The sequence below is a fragment of the Gopherus flavomarginatus genome, chromosome 6 (genome assembly GCF_025201925.1).
Source record: "Gopherus flavomarginatus isolate rGopFla2 chromosome 6, rGopFla2.mat.asm, whole genome shotgun sequence".
In the NCBI taxonomy this organism is placed as follows: domain Eukaryota; kingdom Metazoa; phylum Chordata; order Testudines; family Testudinidae; genus Gopherus; species Gopherus flavomarginatus.
In genome coordinates, this window is record NC_066622.1 from 25432020 (window position 1) to 25450851 (window position 18832).

Sequence of the window (18832 nt, forward strand, 5' to 3'; positions counted from 1 at the left end):
AGGCATCCCCAAGGAGGTGCAAGTCACAATAGAAGACCTGCTCTTCAGTGGATGGAGCTATTTAGTGAATACATGGATAGTGCTCTACATTTCCTGAATGATTTGAGAGCCACTCTGTGCTACTTGGGGAGGTACACACCGGCCTCTCATCAATACCAATCTTAGCCTTGGACGAGGCAGGGAACTATGTTGTACCAGCCCAGACAACCCTGTTATCTCCTCAGGAAGAAGCCATGGGTTCACCAAGAGGCACTATTCTTTCTCCTCCTCCGTAACACATTCTCACCTGCTTCAGGACAGCAGATTTGTCAGGACTGTCAGGAGCCACACTAGAGTCAGTCCAGAGTAGAAGGTAATCTTTGTAAGCTACATTGCTCTCTACAATTGAGCTTGATCTGCCAGGCATCCAACACATGAGTGCTAGCGATCATCACCGATGTTTACCCAATTCAATTCCAGTCCCTGCCCTCTATCCACTCCTTTTTCTCATTCTTCTAAAGGAACTTTTCTTGAGAGAGCTTACTAGAAACAGATGTGGCCTCACTGCTTCCTGTAGGAGCCATAGAGACCGTACTGCAGATGTAATAGAGAAGAGATTTCTATTTCTGATAATTCCTCATTGTGAAGATGAAAAGGGATTTTCTTCCTATCCTGGCCCTCGGGAGTCTTTTTGCACTGTCTCCGATTCAGGATGGTAACGCTTGCCCCTATCATTCCCTCTCCTCATGCTCAAGGCTGGTTGATGGCTGTCAACTTACAGGCCAAGTATTTCCACACAGCTATTCACTTGGTCCCGAGGAAGTAAGGCCCAACCATTCACAGAAAGGCTCAACCTCCATGGCCCCAACAGTCTTCACAAAACTCCTAGAAATGGTAGGGGACACACATAAAGATGACAGGCCTGCATGTCTACTCATATTGAGACAACTGGCTGATCAGTGACAGATCCTAGCAAAAGATAGTAACAGCTAGTCCTCTCCTTGTTTGCCCAACTACATCTCCTGGTGAACTATGAAAAATCATCTCTCGCTCCAGGCCTAATTGGCAAAACCATATCTTCTCGAGGACAGGTTCTTGTCCCTGCAATCAATACTGAATGGATTAAGATAAAATCTGGCCATGATAGTATGTACTTGCCTTGGTCTGCTAGGGCACATGTCTGCATGCACATGTGTAACGCTGCTTGCCAGACTTCACCTGTGGCGTCTACAAATCTAAGGTCAATCCATTCCCTGTTGGGACACTAGATGAACAAGAAAGTTGTGGTTCCACCTCACATCATCTCAGAGCTGAGCTGGTGGCTAGCCCCAAGACCATATGTAGAGGGGTACCTTTCTTACCCCCACCCCACCCTCTGACCATGACACAATCATACATGTATCAAGAGCAGGTCAGGGGTTATCTAGACAACCTCCAGATGCAGGGGACCTGGTTCCAGGATGATGTGAGATGTACTGGAGCTCACAGATTATCACGGCTTCCTGCATGACTTCCTACCTCTTCCTCAAAACTCCACAGTGCAAATCTCGATAGACTTCACCTCTATAGTGTACTGCCTATACAAACATCACCCCTCTGTCAAGAAGATGTCAAGTTACAGACATGTTGTCATCAGCCCAGGCAACAGTGCTGGAAGCAGCGGATGGGATGAGAGGCCATGGCCTCCCCACTTTTAAAAGTTGGAGGGTCATGCCCCCACTTTTAAACATAGGTGTGCTTTTGGGGGGAAATGCTGCCACATAGCACAGCCCCTGCTGAAGCCGGTCTGTGCCTGCCCAAGGTTTTTGGTTTGGGGGGGGCAGTGCTGTCTTCTGCCCCCCGACGACACCTAGGTTAAAAAAAAGTGGATGGCACAGCCCTACCCACCCCCCTCCAGTTTCAGTGCCAGTGGCTCCCCAACTTCTACAAAGGTTCCGGAACTCTTGAGCCAGGGATAACCTGGCAGCTCTTCACTTCTCTGGAATCAGCAAAAATGAAGCAGATATTTTAAGCAAACAATTCATCATGAGCAGAATGGTTTCTGCAGAGGTCCGTCATAAGAGATGATATTCAATCAGTGGAAAGTTCCCACAATAGACCTGTTCACCACTGAGGGCAGCTTTTGCACAAGAGGGGGCATGACCCCGGGATCATTACCTGATGCCGTCCTTCTCTTATGGAATTGAGGCCTCCTGTATGCTTTTCCACCAATTCCCCTGATTCTCAGGGTAATAGCCAAGATCAGACAGGACAGAACCACACTTATCTTTGTAGCTTCTTACTAGCCATGGTAGCTTTAGCTGACAAATCTGTGTTAGATGTCTTTTCAACCTTGTATTCCACTCTCTGACTGTCCAAATATGATGTTTCAGAATCATGGTTAGATGATCATCCAGACCAAAAGTCACTGCATCTGATGGGCTGGGTCTTAGCTGGTTGAGTAACCATGTCAGAAACTGCTCATTGCAAGAAATACTTATACAAAGGGCAAAGCTGGGAGGCAAGATCAAACCAGTATCTTAGATGCCTATATACAAATGCAAGAAGTATGGGTAATAAGCAGGAAGAACTGGAAGTGCTAATAAATAAATACAACTATGACATTGTTGGCATTACTGAAACTGGGTGGGATAATACACACAACTGGAATGTTGGTGTGGATGGGTATAGTTTGCTCAGGAAGGATAGACAGGGGAAAAAGGGAGGAAGTGTTGCCTTATATATTAAAAATGTACACACTTGGACTGAGGTGGAGATGGACATAGGAGACGGAAGTGTTGAGAGTCTCTGGGTTAGGCTAAAAGGGGTAAAAAACACGGGTGATGTCGTGCTGGGAGTCTACTACAGGCCACCTAATCAGGTGGAAGAGGTGGATGAGGCTTTTTTCAAACAACTAACAAAATCATCCAAAGCCCAAGATTTGGTGGTGATGGGGGACTTCAACTATCCAGATATATGTTGGGAAAATAACACCGCGGGGCACAGACTATCCAATAAGTTCCTGGACTGCATTGCAGACAACTTTTTATTTCAGAAAGTTGAAAAAGCTACTAGGGGGGAAGCTGTTCTAGACTTGATTTTAACAAATAGAGAGGAACTTATTGAGAATTTGAAAGTAGAAGGAAGCTTGGGTGAAAGTGATCATGAAATCATAGAATTTGCAATTCTAAGGAAGGGTAGAAGGGAGTACAGCAGAATAGAGAAAATGGATTTCAGGAAGGCGGATTTTGGTAAGCTCAGAGAGCTGATAGGTATGGTCCCATGGGAATCAAGACTGAAGGGAAAAACAACTGAGGAGAGTTGGCAGTTTTTCAAAGGGACGCTATTAAGGGCCCAAAAGCAAGCTATTCCGATGGTTAGGAAAGATAAAAAATGTGGCAAAAGACCACCTTGGCTTAACCACGAGATCTTGCGTGACCTACAAAATAAAAAGGTGTCATATAAAAAATGCAAACTAGGTCAGATTACAAAGGATGAATATAGGCAAATAACACAGGAATGCAGAGGCAAGATTAGAAAGGCAAAGGCACAAAATGAACTCAAACTAGCTATGGGAATAAAGGGAAACAAGAAGACTTTTTATCAATACATTAGAAGCAAGAGGAAGACCAAGGACAGGGTAGGCCCACTGCTCAGTAAGGAGGGGGAAACAGTAACGGGAGACTTGGAAATGGCAGAGATGCTTAATGACTTCTTTGTTTCGGTCTTCACTGAGAAGTCTGAAGGAATGTCTAATATAGTGAATGCTTACGGGAAGAGGGTAGGTTTAGAAGATAAAATAAAAAAAGAGCAAGTAAAAAATCACTTAGAAAAGTTAGATGCCTGCAAGTCACCAGGGCCTGATGCAATGCATCCTAGAATACTGAAGGAATTAATAGAGGAGGTATCTGAGCCTCTAGCTATTATCTTTGGGAAATCATGGGAGATGGGGGAGATTCCAGAAGACTGGAAGGGGGCAAATATAGTGCCCATCTATAAAAAGGGAAATAAAAACAACCCAGGAAACTACAGACCAGTTAGTTTAACCTCTGTGCCAGGGAAGATAATGGATCAGGTAATTAAAGAAATCATCTGCAAACACTTGGAAGGTGGTAAGGTGATAGGGAATAGCCAGCATGGATATGTAAAGAACAAATCATGTCAAACTAATCTGATAGCGTTCTTTGATAGGATAACGAGCCTTATGGATAAGGGAGAAGCGGTGGATGTGATATACCTAGACTTTAGTAAGGCATTTGATACGGTCTCGCATGATATTCTTATAGATAAACTAGGAAAGTACAATTTAGATGGGGCTACTATAAGGTGGGTGCATAACTGGCTGGATAACCATACTCAGAGAGTAGTTGTTAATGGCTCCCAATCCTGCTGGAAAGGTATAACAAGTGGGGTTCCGCAGGGGTCTGTTTTGGGACCGGTTCTGTTCAATATCTTCATCAACGATTTAGATGTTGGCATAGAAAGTACGCTTATTAAGTTTGCGGACGATACCAAACTGGGAGGGATTGCAACTGCTTTGGAGGACAGGGTCAAAATTCAAAATGATCTGGACAAATTGGAGAAATGGTCTGAGGTAAACAGGATGAAGTTCAATAAAGATAAATGCAAAGTGCTCCACTTAGGAAGGAACAATCAGTTTCACACATACAGAATGGGAAGAGACTGTCTAGGAAGGAGTATGGCAGAAAGAGATCAAGGGGTCATAGTAGACCACAAGCTTAATATGAGTCAACAGTGTGATACTGTTGCAAAAAAAGCAAACGTGATTCTGGGATGCATTAACAGGTGTGTTGTAAACAAGACACGAGAAGTCATTCTTCCGCTTTACTCTGCGCTAGTCAGGCCTCAGCTGGAGTATTGTGTCCAGTTCTGGGCACTGCATTTCAAGCAAGATGTGGAGAAATTGGAGAGGGTCCAGAGAAGAGCAACAAGAATGATTAAAGGTCTTGAGAACATGACCTATGAAGGAAGGCTGAAGGAATTGGGTTTGTTTAGTTTGGAAAAGAGAAGACTGAGAGGGGACATGATAGCAGTTTTCAGGTATCTAAAAGGGTGTCATCAGGAGGAGGGAGAAAACTTGTTCACCTTAACCTCCAATGATAGAACAAGAAGCAGTGGGCTTAAACTGCAGCAAGGGAGATTTAGGTTGGACATTAGGAAAAAGTTCCTAACTGTCAGGGTAGTTAAACACTGGAATAGATTGCCTAGGGAAGTTGTGGAATCTCCATCTCTGGAGATATTTAAGAGTAGGTTAGATAAAAGTCTATTAGGGATGGTCTAGACAATATTTGGTCCTGCCATGAGGGCAGGGGACTGGACTCGATGACCTCTCGAGGTCCCTTCCAGTCCTGGAGTCTATGAATCTATGAAAAAAAAAGTAGAATGCCATTTGGAAAAAAAACATTGCTCCTTGAAATTGAAGAGATTTTTTATATGGGCAGTCCTGCACAATCTGGAATAACTGTAGGTTTTAATACTGAAAATCCTTGGCTACATATTGTATTAAAAACATTCCAGCCTTTCGTTCAGGTCCATTGTGATTCACCTTGCAGCAGTTTCAGCTTGTCATCCGCTAGTACAGTTATGCTTGCTCTTTTCTCATCCAATGGTATTGAAGTTTCTCAAGGCCTATTACATACTTAGCCACAGGCTAGAGAATATACTCCATCATGGGACCCTAATATTGTCCTTCTAAACCTCTTGGATCCTCCCTTTTGAACCCCTTTCAGAATGCTAATTGCTCTATCTCACCCTCAAGATGGTCCACTGCAAGAGCTATCCCCTGCTGAAGCCAGCAGCTTTAGGATTTTGAACTATGGGCACCAATATAAGAATCTTTGGAGCCTGGATTCTAAGAGAATGATAATGTCTTATGACATATACCTTCAGAGAACAAGAATTAACTTTTAATTTTCTTTTTTTCTTTTTTTTCAAAGGGCTTTTGGTATATTCTCTTCTGTTAGACCAGTGTAACAGGATAATTTATTTGTTCCTTTTTTGAAGAATAATTTGGGCTCCAACGGTGCATGTGATGTGATGGAGAAAAATCCCACTTGGGATAAAAAGTGGCCCCCTGCCACACAACGCCTGTCAGGACAGAAAGCCTGGGTTAAGTAAAATTAGAGACTGCAAGCACTGGAATTGGGCTACCTTGACAGCTTTTGGTCTGAGATGGAGAGGTTATAGCAGATGAACTGAGCAACCCTAAACTAAGAACCTAGGACCAGGCCTGGGGAGCAAAGACCAAATTTTGTTTTATTGTTAATTTGTCTGTTAATAGGGTTAATGTTTTGACCCTACACAGGGCATGTGTATCTATATCTTAGAGTAGGTGGGAAAGATGCCTGCTGACAGTGTTCATTACACTGTGTGTAATATTCTTAACAAACATCTCCATTTCATCACACAGCATGAGCTAAAGATAGATGAAACACTCCAGACAACAGTAGGGAATATACCATATATTAGCTGATATTGTGAGGTTTGTTTAATATTTTTGAATTGTTTCACAGTGCAAAATATGATATTGGAAAAATATAATTTGTGAGAAGTGATATAAATGGTGCATGTTGATAATATAATAAATGTATTTATTCATTGCCTTTTTCATATTTAAGGTATATAAGAAAGCCATGAAAAACCTGCTGCCAACACCAGCCAAATCACATTACACATTCAACCTGCGTGACTTTTCACGTGTTGTCCAAGGCTGCTTACTCGTTAAAAAAGACTCAGTTGAAAGCAAGCATATGATGATTCGTCTGTTTGTGCATGAAGTATTTCGAGTATTTTATGACCGCCTTGTGGATGACACTGATAGAGCCTGGTTGTTCGGAATAATGAGAGACATAGTGAAAGACCATTTCAAAGAAGCATTTGACATTGTTTTTGCACATCTAAGGCAAGGGAACGCACCTGTAAGTAATCACATTTGCCATTACAAAATTTATTTTTATTATTTTCTGTATCATAATGTCTGAATTTTAGCAGTGGCTATTTTATCTCTGTTCTATCTCATCTGTCTTGGTGCCCATCTCTGGTGGAGCATGTCGCATGATTTAAAAAAACAAAAACCAAAACAGCCCCACAACCTACAACAAAGATTTTTCTCTTCTTTCCTGCTGGCAAGAGGTAGGCTTAAGGTTTGTACTTTTTGTTACCTGCATTAGTTTTAAAAAAAAGTAATGTTTATTTCACTTTCAGGGCATTCATAGTATTGAATTATTTAATTTTTTGTGTTTTGCTAGGAAATTAGGTTGGAAACCAGAATAAAACGAATACAGCATGCCTGTCAGGGGGATGGGAGGAGCATACCTGGCATTTCAGCACTCTAGGAAATTAATTATTTTTAATCTTTTTGAAAATTTAAGAAAACTGTGATGTGGCTTGTGAAAATTTATGGACTAGTTTGAATAACCAGATTAGTATGTCACTTTTAAAGGCTTGACTGATGCACCTTTAGTTTATGTGACTTTGTATACTTTATATGCTACAGGTCTTACACACTTGAGATTAATTCATAATAACATCTGTGTAGTTGATTTATTGATAGTCTATATATATCTATGGAATTCTGTTCCTGTCTATTCTTAAATCTTCATCAGTTGTCTTCCGTCTTTCGTTTTCACGCTGATAGGCAGACCAATTACCAGGACATTTTCTTCTCGACAGAGCTTCCTCTTGCAACTTATTGAGCTCTTTAGTTTTCCTTCTACTTCATCCAAGACAAATGTTTCTGCTCCTCATGATGCACACCAAATATTCCTCAAGGCTCTGTTGCAGAAATTATAATGTTGTCTCTGGTTCTGCCCACAGAGTGACTGGGGGTTGTCCTGAGCTCCAGTCCTGCCTCTCTTGATAGGGCATAAGGCCTGTGGTACTGCAGCCCACCTTCCTTGTGGCCCAGACAGGAACTCTTGCTCCAGGCTTCTCTCTCAGCAGATCAGCTCCTGTTGTGCCTCATATAATTGGATCATCGGAGGCAAAACTCAGTCAGTGTCTCCATTGGTTCCTATATACGCAGCCTCAGCAGCTATTACTTTGATCAGACATGTTGGGGATCTCTCTGCTTTCTGTCATAAAGAACAATTCCTTATTTTTCATAAAGGCACAGCTGTCACACATATTAGTCCCAGGATTCACCCCCAAGCCTGGCTCCGCATTTCATATTTCCCTCCCAAGTTTTGTCCATATTCAAAGTCCCTTACAGTATATTTTGGCATAATTTAAGTATTATTTGAACCTTGCAGTTTTATTTACTTAGGACTTGCCCTTTTAGGTAGATTCTTTATTTGAGATATTCAGGAAAGAGAAAGTCCAGTTACACAGAAGTTAGTATGGATCAACTTATACATTAAAACATTGTTATCAGTCTGCAGCATCTTTTCTCCCAGCTTTGTCAAAACTTGCAATGAGAAAGACATTGGTACTTCTCCTTGGCCAAAGATTTTTCTTTTTTAGCCCATGATTTGTAAGATGACAAAAACAATTTGAAAGTAATTTACCAACCATTATGACAAGACGAAATTAGTCTGGATCTTGATCCATCTGCCAGTAAATGTGATGTCTGCAGGAGGAAACTCAGTGATGAAGATTTTTGCATGGACTTCTAGAAACCTGATCTACTGCATGGGGAAAGTCTCTGTCTTTAGATTTAGAGAAGGGGATGAGGCAATATCTTTTCTTGGACCAACTTCCATTAGTGAAGGAGACAAGCTTTCAAGCTACACAGAGTTCTTCTTCAAGCATGTGAAAGATACTCGGAATGTCATAGCTAAATATAAGGTGGAATAGATTGTTTAGCATAGTAAATACAAATTCTAAGGGACCGTTCAAGGTGAACAATCTGTTTTTTGTCGTGATCACATTCTAGTGTTTTGGATGATTTTTGTTTTATAATTTGTTTTTCCCACTGTCTTTTGCCATTTAATTGATGTTAGACAAGAAACTTCCCTTGTGGCTCTAGTTCTTACTTTCTAAGATGGGGAAGAAGGGTGCCACCCATACCTCTGTGTTATATCCTGAAAGTTTTGATTATGTTGGTGAATGAGACTGTGAATGGCATTTTAATTAATTGTGTTCCAAGACTAAATAAACATTTACTAGAGATGGACATGACCTATTAGTAGGGATTTTGATTTTTTGTTTTAATCAATAAACACTGATGAAACACCCCAATACAAAAAAAAAGTTTATCCAATAAACAACAAAAATGGTTACTTATATCAAAGGGCTTGTCTACGTAGCATTGTGACTAGAGGTGTGATCTCTAAAGTGTACTAATGTATTGCTCCTTAATTAGTCCATGTAGACCCTGTTGGTGAGTACTAAAGTTTCCCTAGTATACTTCAGTGTATCGCTGTATGAAACAGTACTACATGAAAGTGCACTAGGGAACGTTATAAAGAGAATACTCACCACAGCGTATGATACTATAATAAGTAATGTATATAATATACATTACGTATTACAGTATATTCAAGAGGAAGCCCTGAAAAAAACAATATTTTTACATATACATCAGTCATATCTATCTAAAAATAACTCCCCCAAAACAGAAGCACTCCCAATTAGGTAATCTGGTCTGTTACCTAAGGTAAAGTATTTCAGTGCCTCTTTTCTATTTTCAGGTATACTTATATAATTTTAACTTTATTTTTAAATGTTCTGAATTAGGAAAATGACGACAGTTAAATTTCACTTTGTAACTTACTGATTTTATACCATAGGTAACTGAAGAAGACATGAGAAGTTTGGTATTTGGTGATTACATGAACCCTGACCTTGAAGGAGATGAAAGACTTTATATTGAAATTCCAAGTGTTCAACAGTTCAGTGATGTTGTGGAGCAGTGCTTGGAAGAATATAACCAAACTCACAAAACAAGAATGAACCTTGTAATTTTCAGGTGCACATACTTGGCATTATTAACAGCTTTAGGCAATAAACAACTTGGTAATAATATTCCATTTTGAGAAGTGCAAAATTTTTACCTGTCTCTTACCCTTCACATGTCTCCACCAAACTGTTGCTGATTACATTACCCTTTGGTAGATGCTGGGGACAATTCAAATGATTTTTCTGGGAAGCAAATGTACTGACTATTTTTCTTTTTTTGGTGGGGAAAGGGAATAGGTGAGTGAGCAATGATCTTTTCCTTTTATGTCTCTGCTTATTTCTTCAGTTAACTTTTGTTTGAAGTAACCTTTTTCTCCCCAGGGACCCTTTGCAGGAGCACTCATGTTAGCAATTTAGAAGTGCACAGACTTGGAATCCCTTTCCCTGGTGAAATGGGGGTCCAGAGGCCACAAGCAAAAGTGGTAGAATTCTCCCCAATAGATAGATAGAGAGCCACTTCACAGCTTGAGCATTATCTGGACTTAGTGCAGCACTTCTAAATTGCTAACATTTCCCAGACTTATTGACAGAAAGTAAAAATACTAGCTTAGAAAAATATAAAACATTTCTAAATTTACTTTGTCACTTGTCATGATGTTTAATCTATTTCTTTGTCAGGTATGTGTTGGAACATTTGTCTCGGATAAGTCGTATTCTGAAGCAGTCAGGTGGCAACGCCTTACTGGTTGGAATGGGAGGGAGTGGACGTCAGTCTTTGACCCGTCTGGCTACAGCCATGGCAAAAATGTATGTTTTTCAGCCAGAGATCTCTAAGAGCTATGGTATGAATGAGTGGAGAGAGGATCTTAAGGTGAGTATTAACATCATGGGCAGCAGGTATAATAGCTAAGAGAAGGCGTTGCCTTCCCTAGCACAGCTGTCCCTGCCCCCCAACACTTAGGCTGTGGGGCCCCCACCCTCCTGCCTCTTCCCTGTGGCTCCCGTGGCTTGCTGCTGCAGCCTGGGGTGAATCTTCCTCCCTTCCTCCCTCGCATGTCCCCACAGCTGCCGGCCACATCTCTCCTCACCCACTCCTACCCGCGGGGCATGGGTGTATGTGAGAATGCAAGCGAGGAGTGGCAGATGATGGAGGTGAGGTGAGCGGAGGGGATCCCTGAGTAACTTTACACAGTTAAAAAGCCTTCCAGAAACCTAGTAGTAGAGGTCACTGCCACTGTTAAAGAGCCGTTGAAGTAGTAATGAAACCATTTAACAGGCAATTGCCAACTCCCAGGAAGCCTTTGGCCACATTCAGCTGGCTTTTCTATTGTAGTAATATGTGTTATTGGGGTTAAAAACAGTTTCCAAATGACGATCCCTCAGTTAGTCTCTGCTACCTTGGCTCAAGGAGGAGCTGACATAGCTAGTGAGTTTATTTCTTGATCTAGTCATTTTATTCAAACCCAGTTTAAACGAGTCTGGCAGGTAATTAAACTACTGCCTTAATGCAGGCTGTCAATGACAAGCACTTTTTCAAAAGGAGAGATTAGGCTTCAGGTTGGTGCAGGTGGCCTGGCTTTTCACCTCTCTCTATACAGTGTACACCAAACTCCCTGCCAGGCAGAGGAGAATCTGTCTGGCAGTTGAGCTATACCTGTTGCCTTTTCAGTTCCCTTGGGGAATGTTACTCTGGTCTACAATTTTTGAGAAGTCGTCTGCTTCAGAGATAAAATGTGATATTTATTATGTATTTTGATGTGCTGAATTCAAATATGACAATTAAAACAACTGATTGGCTACTGTTTCTAAGATATTTAAGTTTTTACATTTTATGTCTATGTATATTGTGTAGATAGTAGAGTTTTAATCATAAATTGTAAACCTAAGTCTTTTCATGTATTTATGGTTGCTTTACATGATAATATTTCACCTGTCCTGTTTATGTAACACTTTAAAAATCAGCAAAAGGGTTATATAAATAAAATTTATTATGAAACAAAACTCAAAAAACTATTATGTACATAGTTTGGAAGGGATCTCGAGAGGTCCTCGAGTCCAGTCCCCTGCCCTCATGGCAGGACCAAATACTGTCTAGACCATTCCTAATAGATATTTATCTAACCTACTCTTAAATATCTCCAGAGATGGAGATTCCACAACTTCCCTAGGCAATCTATTCCAGTGTTTAACTACCCTGACAGTTAGGAACTTTTTCCTAATGTCCAACCTGAATCTCCTTTGCGGCAGTTTAAGTCCATTGCTTCTTGTTCTATCATTGGAGGCTAAGGTGAACAAGTTTTCTCCCTCCTCCTGATGACACCCTTTTAGATACCTGAAAACTGCTATCATGTCCCCTCTCAGTCTTCTCTTTTCCAAACTAAACAAACCCAATTCCTTCAGCCTTCCTTCATAGGTCATGTTCTCAAGACAGAAGGCTGAAGGAATTGGGTTTGTTTAGTTTGGAAAAGAGAAGACTGAGAGGGGACATGATAGCAGTTTTCAGGTATCTAAAAGGGTGTCATCAGGAGGAGGGAGAAAACTTGTTCACCTTAGCCTCCAATGATAGAACAAGAAGCAATGGACTTAAACTGCAGCAAGGGAGATTCAGGTTGGACATTAGGAAAAAGTTCCTAACTGTCAGGGTAGTTAAACACTGGAATAGATTGCCTAGGGAAGTTGTGGAATCTCCATCTCTGGAGATATTTAAGAGTAGGTTAGATAAATATCTATTAGGAATGGTCTAGACAGTATTTGGTCTTGCCATGAGGGCAGGGGACTGGACTCGATGACCTCTCGAGGTCCCTTCCAGTCCTAGAGTCTGTGAGAGTCTATGAGTCTAGTCCTATTCAGTGTCTACTCGGCACTTCTTGGCTTGTCTCTTGTATTCATTAAATGGAGCATCTCTTGTCACTGTCCAGCAATAGTCTGCAAGCATTGATGGGCTCCATTTGCCCTGATAGCCTGCCAGGAGATTCCACTGCTGTAGTCTGGAGCCCAACAGCTCTGCCTTACTCTTGGATAGTTCCAAATCCCTAACAAGGTCATTCAGTTCACCTTGTGTTATGAGGTGTGGTTCAGGGGAGGAGGATGGGAGAAAATGTGGGTCCTGTGACATTGATGGTTCAGGACCAGAAGTTTCATCCTCTTCCTCTTCCTCGTCTGACTCAAGTGAGAATGATTCCGGTGCATCAGGAACCGGCAGTCCTTCTCCGTGGGGTACTGGGCGTATAGCTGACGGAATGTTTGGATAATGCACAGTCCACTTTTTCTTCTTTGACACACCTTTCCCAACTGGAGGCACCATGCAGAAGTAACAATTGCTGCTATGATCTGTTGGCTCTCTCCAAATCATTGGCATTGCAAAAGGCATAGATTTCCTTCTCCTGTTCAACCACTGGCGAAGATTTGTTGCACAAGTGTTGCAGCATATGTGTGGGGCCCACCTCTTCTCCTGATCTCCAATTTTGCAGCCAAAATAAAGGTGATAGGCTTTCTTAACCATAGTGGTTAGACTGCGCTTTTGTGATGCAAAAGTCACTTCACCACAAACATAGCAGAAGTTATCTGCACTGTTCACACAAGTACGAGGCATCTCTGCTCACTTTGGCTAAACAGAAATGTGTCCCTTTGCAAAATCAAACACTGACAAATAAGAGAGCATGACACTGTAAGAGTTCTAGAGCTGATATAGGGCAATTTGTTCAACAGAGTGATGTAAGCTTCGTTATGATTGCATCATCCATGACTTCTAGGAATAACATGATGCAATTCATATCATGTATGATGCAATACCAGCTTCAGATTACATCATTCATTGTTTTGCCTAAAAAGCAAGTACTGTCCAAACCCAGTCATAGATTTATTCATAGATCCAGTCAAAGATGTATTTTAGTCATTTCTGGTTTAAATTGAGATCCCTTCTCTTTATAACTCACTTATCCTCCGCTATTCCCAAGTCAAGGGTTGTATTTACTGATCCAATAGCATATCTTGAAAACTAGAGCCAATCAACAATTTTAAGCATCATTTTCATTCTCAGTGACCCAGAATTAGTAAAGTTGGACTACATTTATTTCAGAAGCATTTTGGCTGTAGAGCAGTGTTATTAGTCCTTTAAGGTGAAAAGGAGAGAGGGTTTCATGTGTGGGCGGAAGAGGCAGGACAAGGAGCTCGCCTCCCCCACAGTAAGTTTCACTCACCGCTCATGATTAACATGCATGTGTTTTGGTTTTAATTTTCAAGAAGAGTGTTCTAGAGTGTACCATGCTTTCAATCAACTTAAAGTTAATTTTTTTACTCTTATAGAACCTTCTGAAGAGTGCAGGCATGAAGGGCTTGAAAACTGTGTTTATAATCACAGACACACAGATTAAAGAAGAAGCTTTCTTGGAAGATATTGACAGTGTTCTCAATACTGGAGAAGTACCCAATCTTTTTGCAGCAGATGAAAAACAAGATATTATGGAGGTATCCTTATAAAATGACTATATTTCTCTTAAAATGTAACCTCTTTTATTTTCATTGTGGTTTGACAATAAATAGTAAATTTAAAAGGGGAACCATAAGTTAACTTGCCCCAGCAACACAATTTTAAAGCAAAACTGCAGAATTTTTGCATCAAGAATTTAACAGTGTATACCTTTGTTAAAGTGTATTTGGATATGTATAGTTCATTTAATGACTTTTACTGGATCTTGTGTAATCTTGTTTTTACAAGATCTTCTTATAAATTGTGTTAACTTGTTTATAAAATGGGATTGTTGATACATCCTGCCTCTGGTGTAAACCTTAATTCTGACCTCATGCTTTCCTCACAAATACATAACACACTGTACACATAACTTGTGTTTATATGCCAACCCTCAATATTTGCTAATATTGCTGAGCTTGTAATGATGGTTTTACACTTTTTCTTATTACTTGGAGGAAGAAATAAGTTCTCTGGGACTATGTAGTCAGTCTCTGTCAGTAGAAGCTTCTTGTGTGGGCATTAGGACATGGTTAAATGTCCCATAACTAGGCATTTCCTTGGTTTTAGGGCTTGCTTTGGGGGGAAATGTCACATTTAACCTACCTCAATCCCTTGTAAACAAAGGTAGGATGATGTTGTTTGGTGGTGTATGTGTATTGTGGGCGGGGGGGGGGGGTGAGGGAGGGTTGTTTTGTTTGTGGAATACCATAATAAAAGCACAATTCACTTTTTCACTGCACCCCTGCAGCTTACATGGAAATCAGCAGCAAGTGCACTAGTATATCCAAGGCCAGAAATGAGCAGAAAATGTATGTCATCAATTATATCTTCCCTGAACAGGGTTAGACTTATATTTTCAGAATAGCGTTCACTCCTTTTGGGTGCTTAGCACTTCCAAAAATCGGGGCTTAGGTTTCATAAGTTGGACATTCAAAATTAATGTAGTATTTTGAAAATTTAGGTCTTAATCTTTTCACGTATCATGGCATGTCAACTAATGAACCATCATGGTGTTACACTTCCAAAACTCATAGAATTTGGTGCATAGTAGATGCACAAATGTTTTTATTTAATTAGTTACGTTATTTGATACATTTTTTTATTTTTTTGTTTCATTGTGGTTTGATAATAAATATACTGAAAGCACCATTCCATATATTTTGCAAAGAAGTTAGATTATATGATGATTTTAATTGGTTGGATTTTTAAGGCATTATCTTTTCATTTTAACCAAGTATTTATTAAAGATGGTTGGCTTTGGATAGTTTTGTTTCAATTTCATAATTCTTTCGAACATATTCTTTAATTTCAAATAATTTTCTTTCCATGTAGCATTTAAATGTGGTAATTATTCTGCAGCATATCAGTTAAGATAAACTCATTCATTATTCATGAAAATATGTTCCATCAAAATAATTCTATCACTAATCTATCTTTCCACTTCATAGATTTCTAAAAAATAATTTCTAGGTTATGTGAAATAGTCATATTTTGTGGAAAAAACTTTTGAAATTTAGGGAAATAGATGATCTGTTTTTTGTGGATTGTTAGTTAATTGAGATCAGTATTTATTAAAATGTAAGAACAGTACAGAATAATGGGATAGTCGCTTCATATATTCAGAATTTAAGGTTTCTTCTTCTAAGAAAAGTTTTTTGTAAATGATTAAATGTGAAATGTTTGTGTATCTGGAAATTTGAATCCTTCTCTACCTGTAGGTAAATACTGCACATCTTTTTAATTAATTGTTTTGACTATCGCTTTCAAAAATGCATTTAGTAAGTTGTTTATTTTTATGAAACATAGTTTAGGAGGTTGCTGTGGTGTATGGCACTTGAAATGTAAATTAGAGGATGAGGAACATTTATTTTTATGATCGTGACTTTCCTCACAATGAGGGTAATAATTTGTACCCTTTAATTTATATTAATAATTGATATCTTTTTAAATGTTATTTGTAAATTATTGAAGATTGATTTTAATTGTCTTATTGTCTTATTGTTGTGTTACTGAAAAAGGCTAAGATACTTTATTGCCTGAAGAGGTTCCATTTCAAATTCTAATTTTCATAATATGATGTATAACTGCCCCATAAAGAGAAGGTCACTTTTTAACCAGTTTACTCTTTATCCTAATTTAGAATACTAGATTGGTCAAACCAGCAGGAAATTATTTCTAGAATAGTGATGGCAGAGTTACAGATAAATACTAGTGTAGCACCCAGAAATATAATTTACTTATTGTTCTATTTTTCTAGTTTTATTCTATTTATTAGTAGGTTTTGTCTTATTTTACCTATACTACATTTTAGATCATGTGATGTCAAAAACGGACAATTTAAATAATTTTGAAATACAGTCTTTAGTGACAGGTTATTAATTAATGGCTTCCCCATCCCATTCATTATTCTCTAGGGTGTTCGTGCAATAGCTCAAGCTGGCAGTAAACATGATGAACTCAGTCCCCTGGCCTTGTTTGCCTACTTTGTGAACCGCTGCAAAGAAAATCTCCACGTTGTGGTAGCGTTCAGTCCAATTGGAGATGCTTTCCGCAATCGTCTGAGACAATTCCCTTCTCTCATCAATTGTTGTACTATTGACTGGTTCCAGGTTTGTGAAAATATGTTGCTGCCTCAACAAAAAGGGTTTCAGTTTTCTAATACCTGTGTTTTCATACCCCATTATGTTTCCCTTTTATCTTCTAGAAAGCAGGGCTTATTTTCTCTCAAAATACTTAAAATATAACAAGTCATCCTCACTCATGTTTTTGAGAAACTATTTGATATTTCATCCTCTTACATGTAAAGCTGAAAAATATTTTAAAAAAATTAGAGTGTCTAGATGTAAAATATTGTAGGTACTGACCAGTTTCAGCATGGTTATACGTAATGTTACTCTGTCATCAACAACTTGCTCTCTAATGACGCTTTATTCCTTCATTTGCTGATTATTGTATGTTTTGTTTAATCAGATAATATATGATGTGCTGTATCTCAAGGCATTCAAGATTTTAAAATAGTTGTTCACATCTGAATCTTGTTACCAATACAACAGTGTATAATTAACCTAGATATTTTGGTTAACAAAATAAGTTGGGTGAAAAAGTAATATGTTCATAATTTCTGCTGCCAGTTTACAGAATCAACAAGTTGGAAGCAAAGGTGAAAGCAATTTGGAATGGTTGACAAGTGTTAGGGAGATTTCATTTTATGATAGTGCTCAATGTTTTCCTGTGCTGCTGGGAAAAACTGAAGATAGAGGTTCCTTAGCAGAACTAAAACCTGGATAATGACTTTTAATTGCTAAAGGCCACAATCCTTACAAATGGTGTTATCAGCAATTAAACTACAGCTAGATCTATTGATTAGCCACCAGCAAGCCATTTCTTGAGACATATTGTATTGGACCCATTAAAGAAATTGCTTGTTCCAAAATGTTAAAATTATGCCTTTGCACAAATTGAGTGGTAACATTTTATGTCCTCCCTCTGCCTTTTTTTTCAGCCATGGCCTGAAGATGCCCTTGAACGTGTGGCTAATAAATTCTTAGAAAAACTTCAGCTCACAGACAACGAACGGCAAGAAGTGGTGCCCATCTGTAAACACTTCCATACTTCTGTTTTGTCACTCTCTGAAAAGTTAGTTTTGTATATTTTTTAAAAATGGGGTAATATTTTATATAAATAAAGGTATACGGAGGAGAAGATGAGATTTTTTTACTGTCAAAAGTGGTAAAATGAAGAATAATCTAAAATTAAAAATAATAGGTTAGAGAACATTTGTTAACAATTAAGGCAATTAGGTGATGGACTACATTATTTGGTAAGATAGTTTATTCACCATCATTCCTGATAATTTCTGTACTTTGAATTTGTAAATTTGAAGAACTGTGCAAGTTTAGAACTTGTTTGTGTGAAATTTTTATTCTTAAAACAAATGGATCTTTCCTGTTAGTTGTCACACTTTTTATTTTCCATCCCTTTTATGTTCCATTAATTGTACTTAAAAAGATTATCTTTCTTTTCCATAGATTCTTGGAAACCCTGAGACGACATAATTATGTAACTCCTACTTCATATCTTGAACTTATTGCTGCCTTCCAGCAACTTTTAACTCAAAAACGGGATACTGTGATGAAAGCCAAAAAGGGCTATACTAATGGACTAGATAAACTAGCTTTTGCTGAATCTCAGGTGAGTAGATACATATGTTAGAACAGGCAGAAATTGAACTTAAAAAACAGTTCAATTGAGACAAGCCAAAAGCAGAACTTCAAGTCAAAACGTTAAAATTTCCAGGGTGGGAACTAGATTCCAATCCCTACATCTGAAACAACCCCTATGGTTTTGGTTTTGGATTAAAAAGTGATCTGTGTAGTTTGAATGCTTGTTTCATTCACCAACAAAAGTTGGTCCAATAAAAAATATTACCTCACCCATCTTCTCTCTCTAAAAAGAGCAGAGAATTTATTTTTCCATTTTGGCTCAGATGTAGCCAAAACCTCATCAGAATAGCTATTCATGTGAGATTTGGTGCCAGAATATCAG

At 39.1% G+C, this 18832-nt stretch overlaps 1 protein-coding gene across 4 annotated transcripts in view; it reads left to right on the forward strand.

Moving 5' to 3' along the window:
* Positions 1-18832, forward strand: part of DNAH12 (dynein axonemal heavy chain 12) — a 159719-nt gene that overhangs the window by 84313 nt on the left and 56574 nt on the right. For all 4 annotated transcript variants that reach the window (XM_050958412.1, XM_050958411.1, XM_050958410.1 and 1 more), the window contains 7 exons: positions 6597-6896; positions 9708-9886; positions 10495-10687; positions 14122-14283; positions 16702-16896; positions 17790-17923; positions 18316-18478. In XM_050958412.1, the coding sequence (XP_050814369.1) occupies positions 6597-6896; positions 9708-9886; positions 10495-10687; positions 14122-14283; positions 16702-16896; positions 17790-17923; positions 18316-18478 (1326 nt within the window). The remainder of the gene's footprint in view (positions 1-6596; positions 6897-9707; positions 9887-10494; positions 10688-14121; positions 14284-16701; positions 16897-17789; positions 17924-18315; positions 18479-18832) is intronic.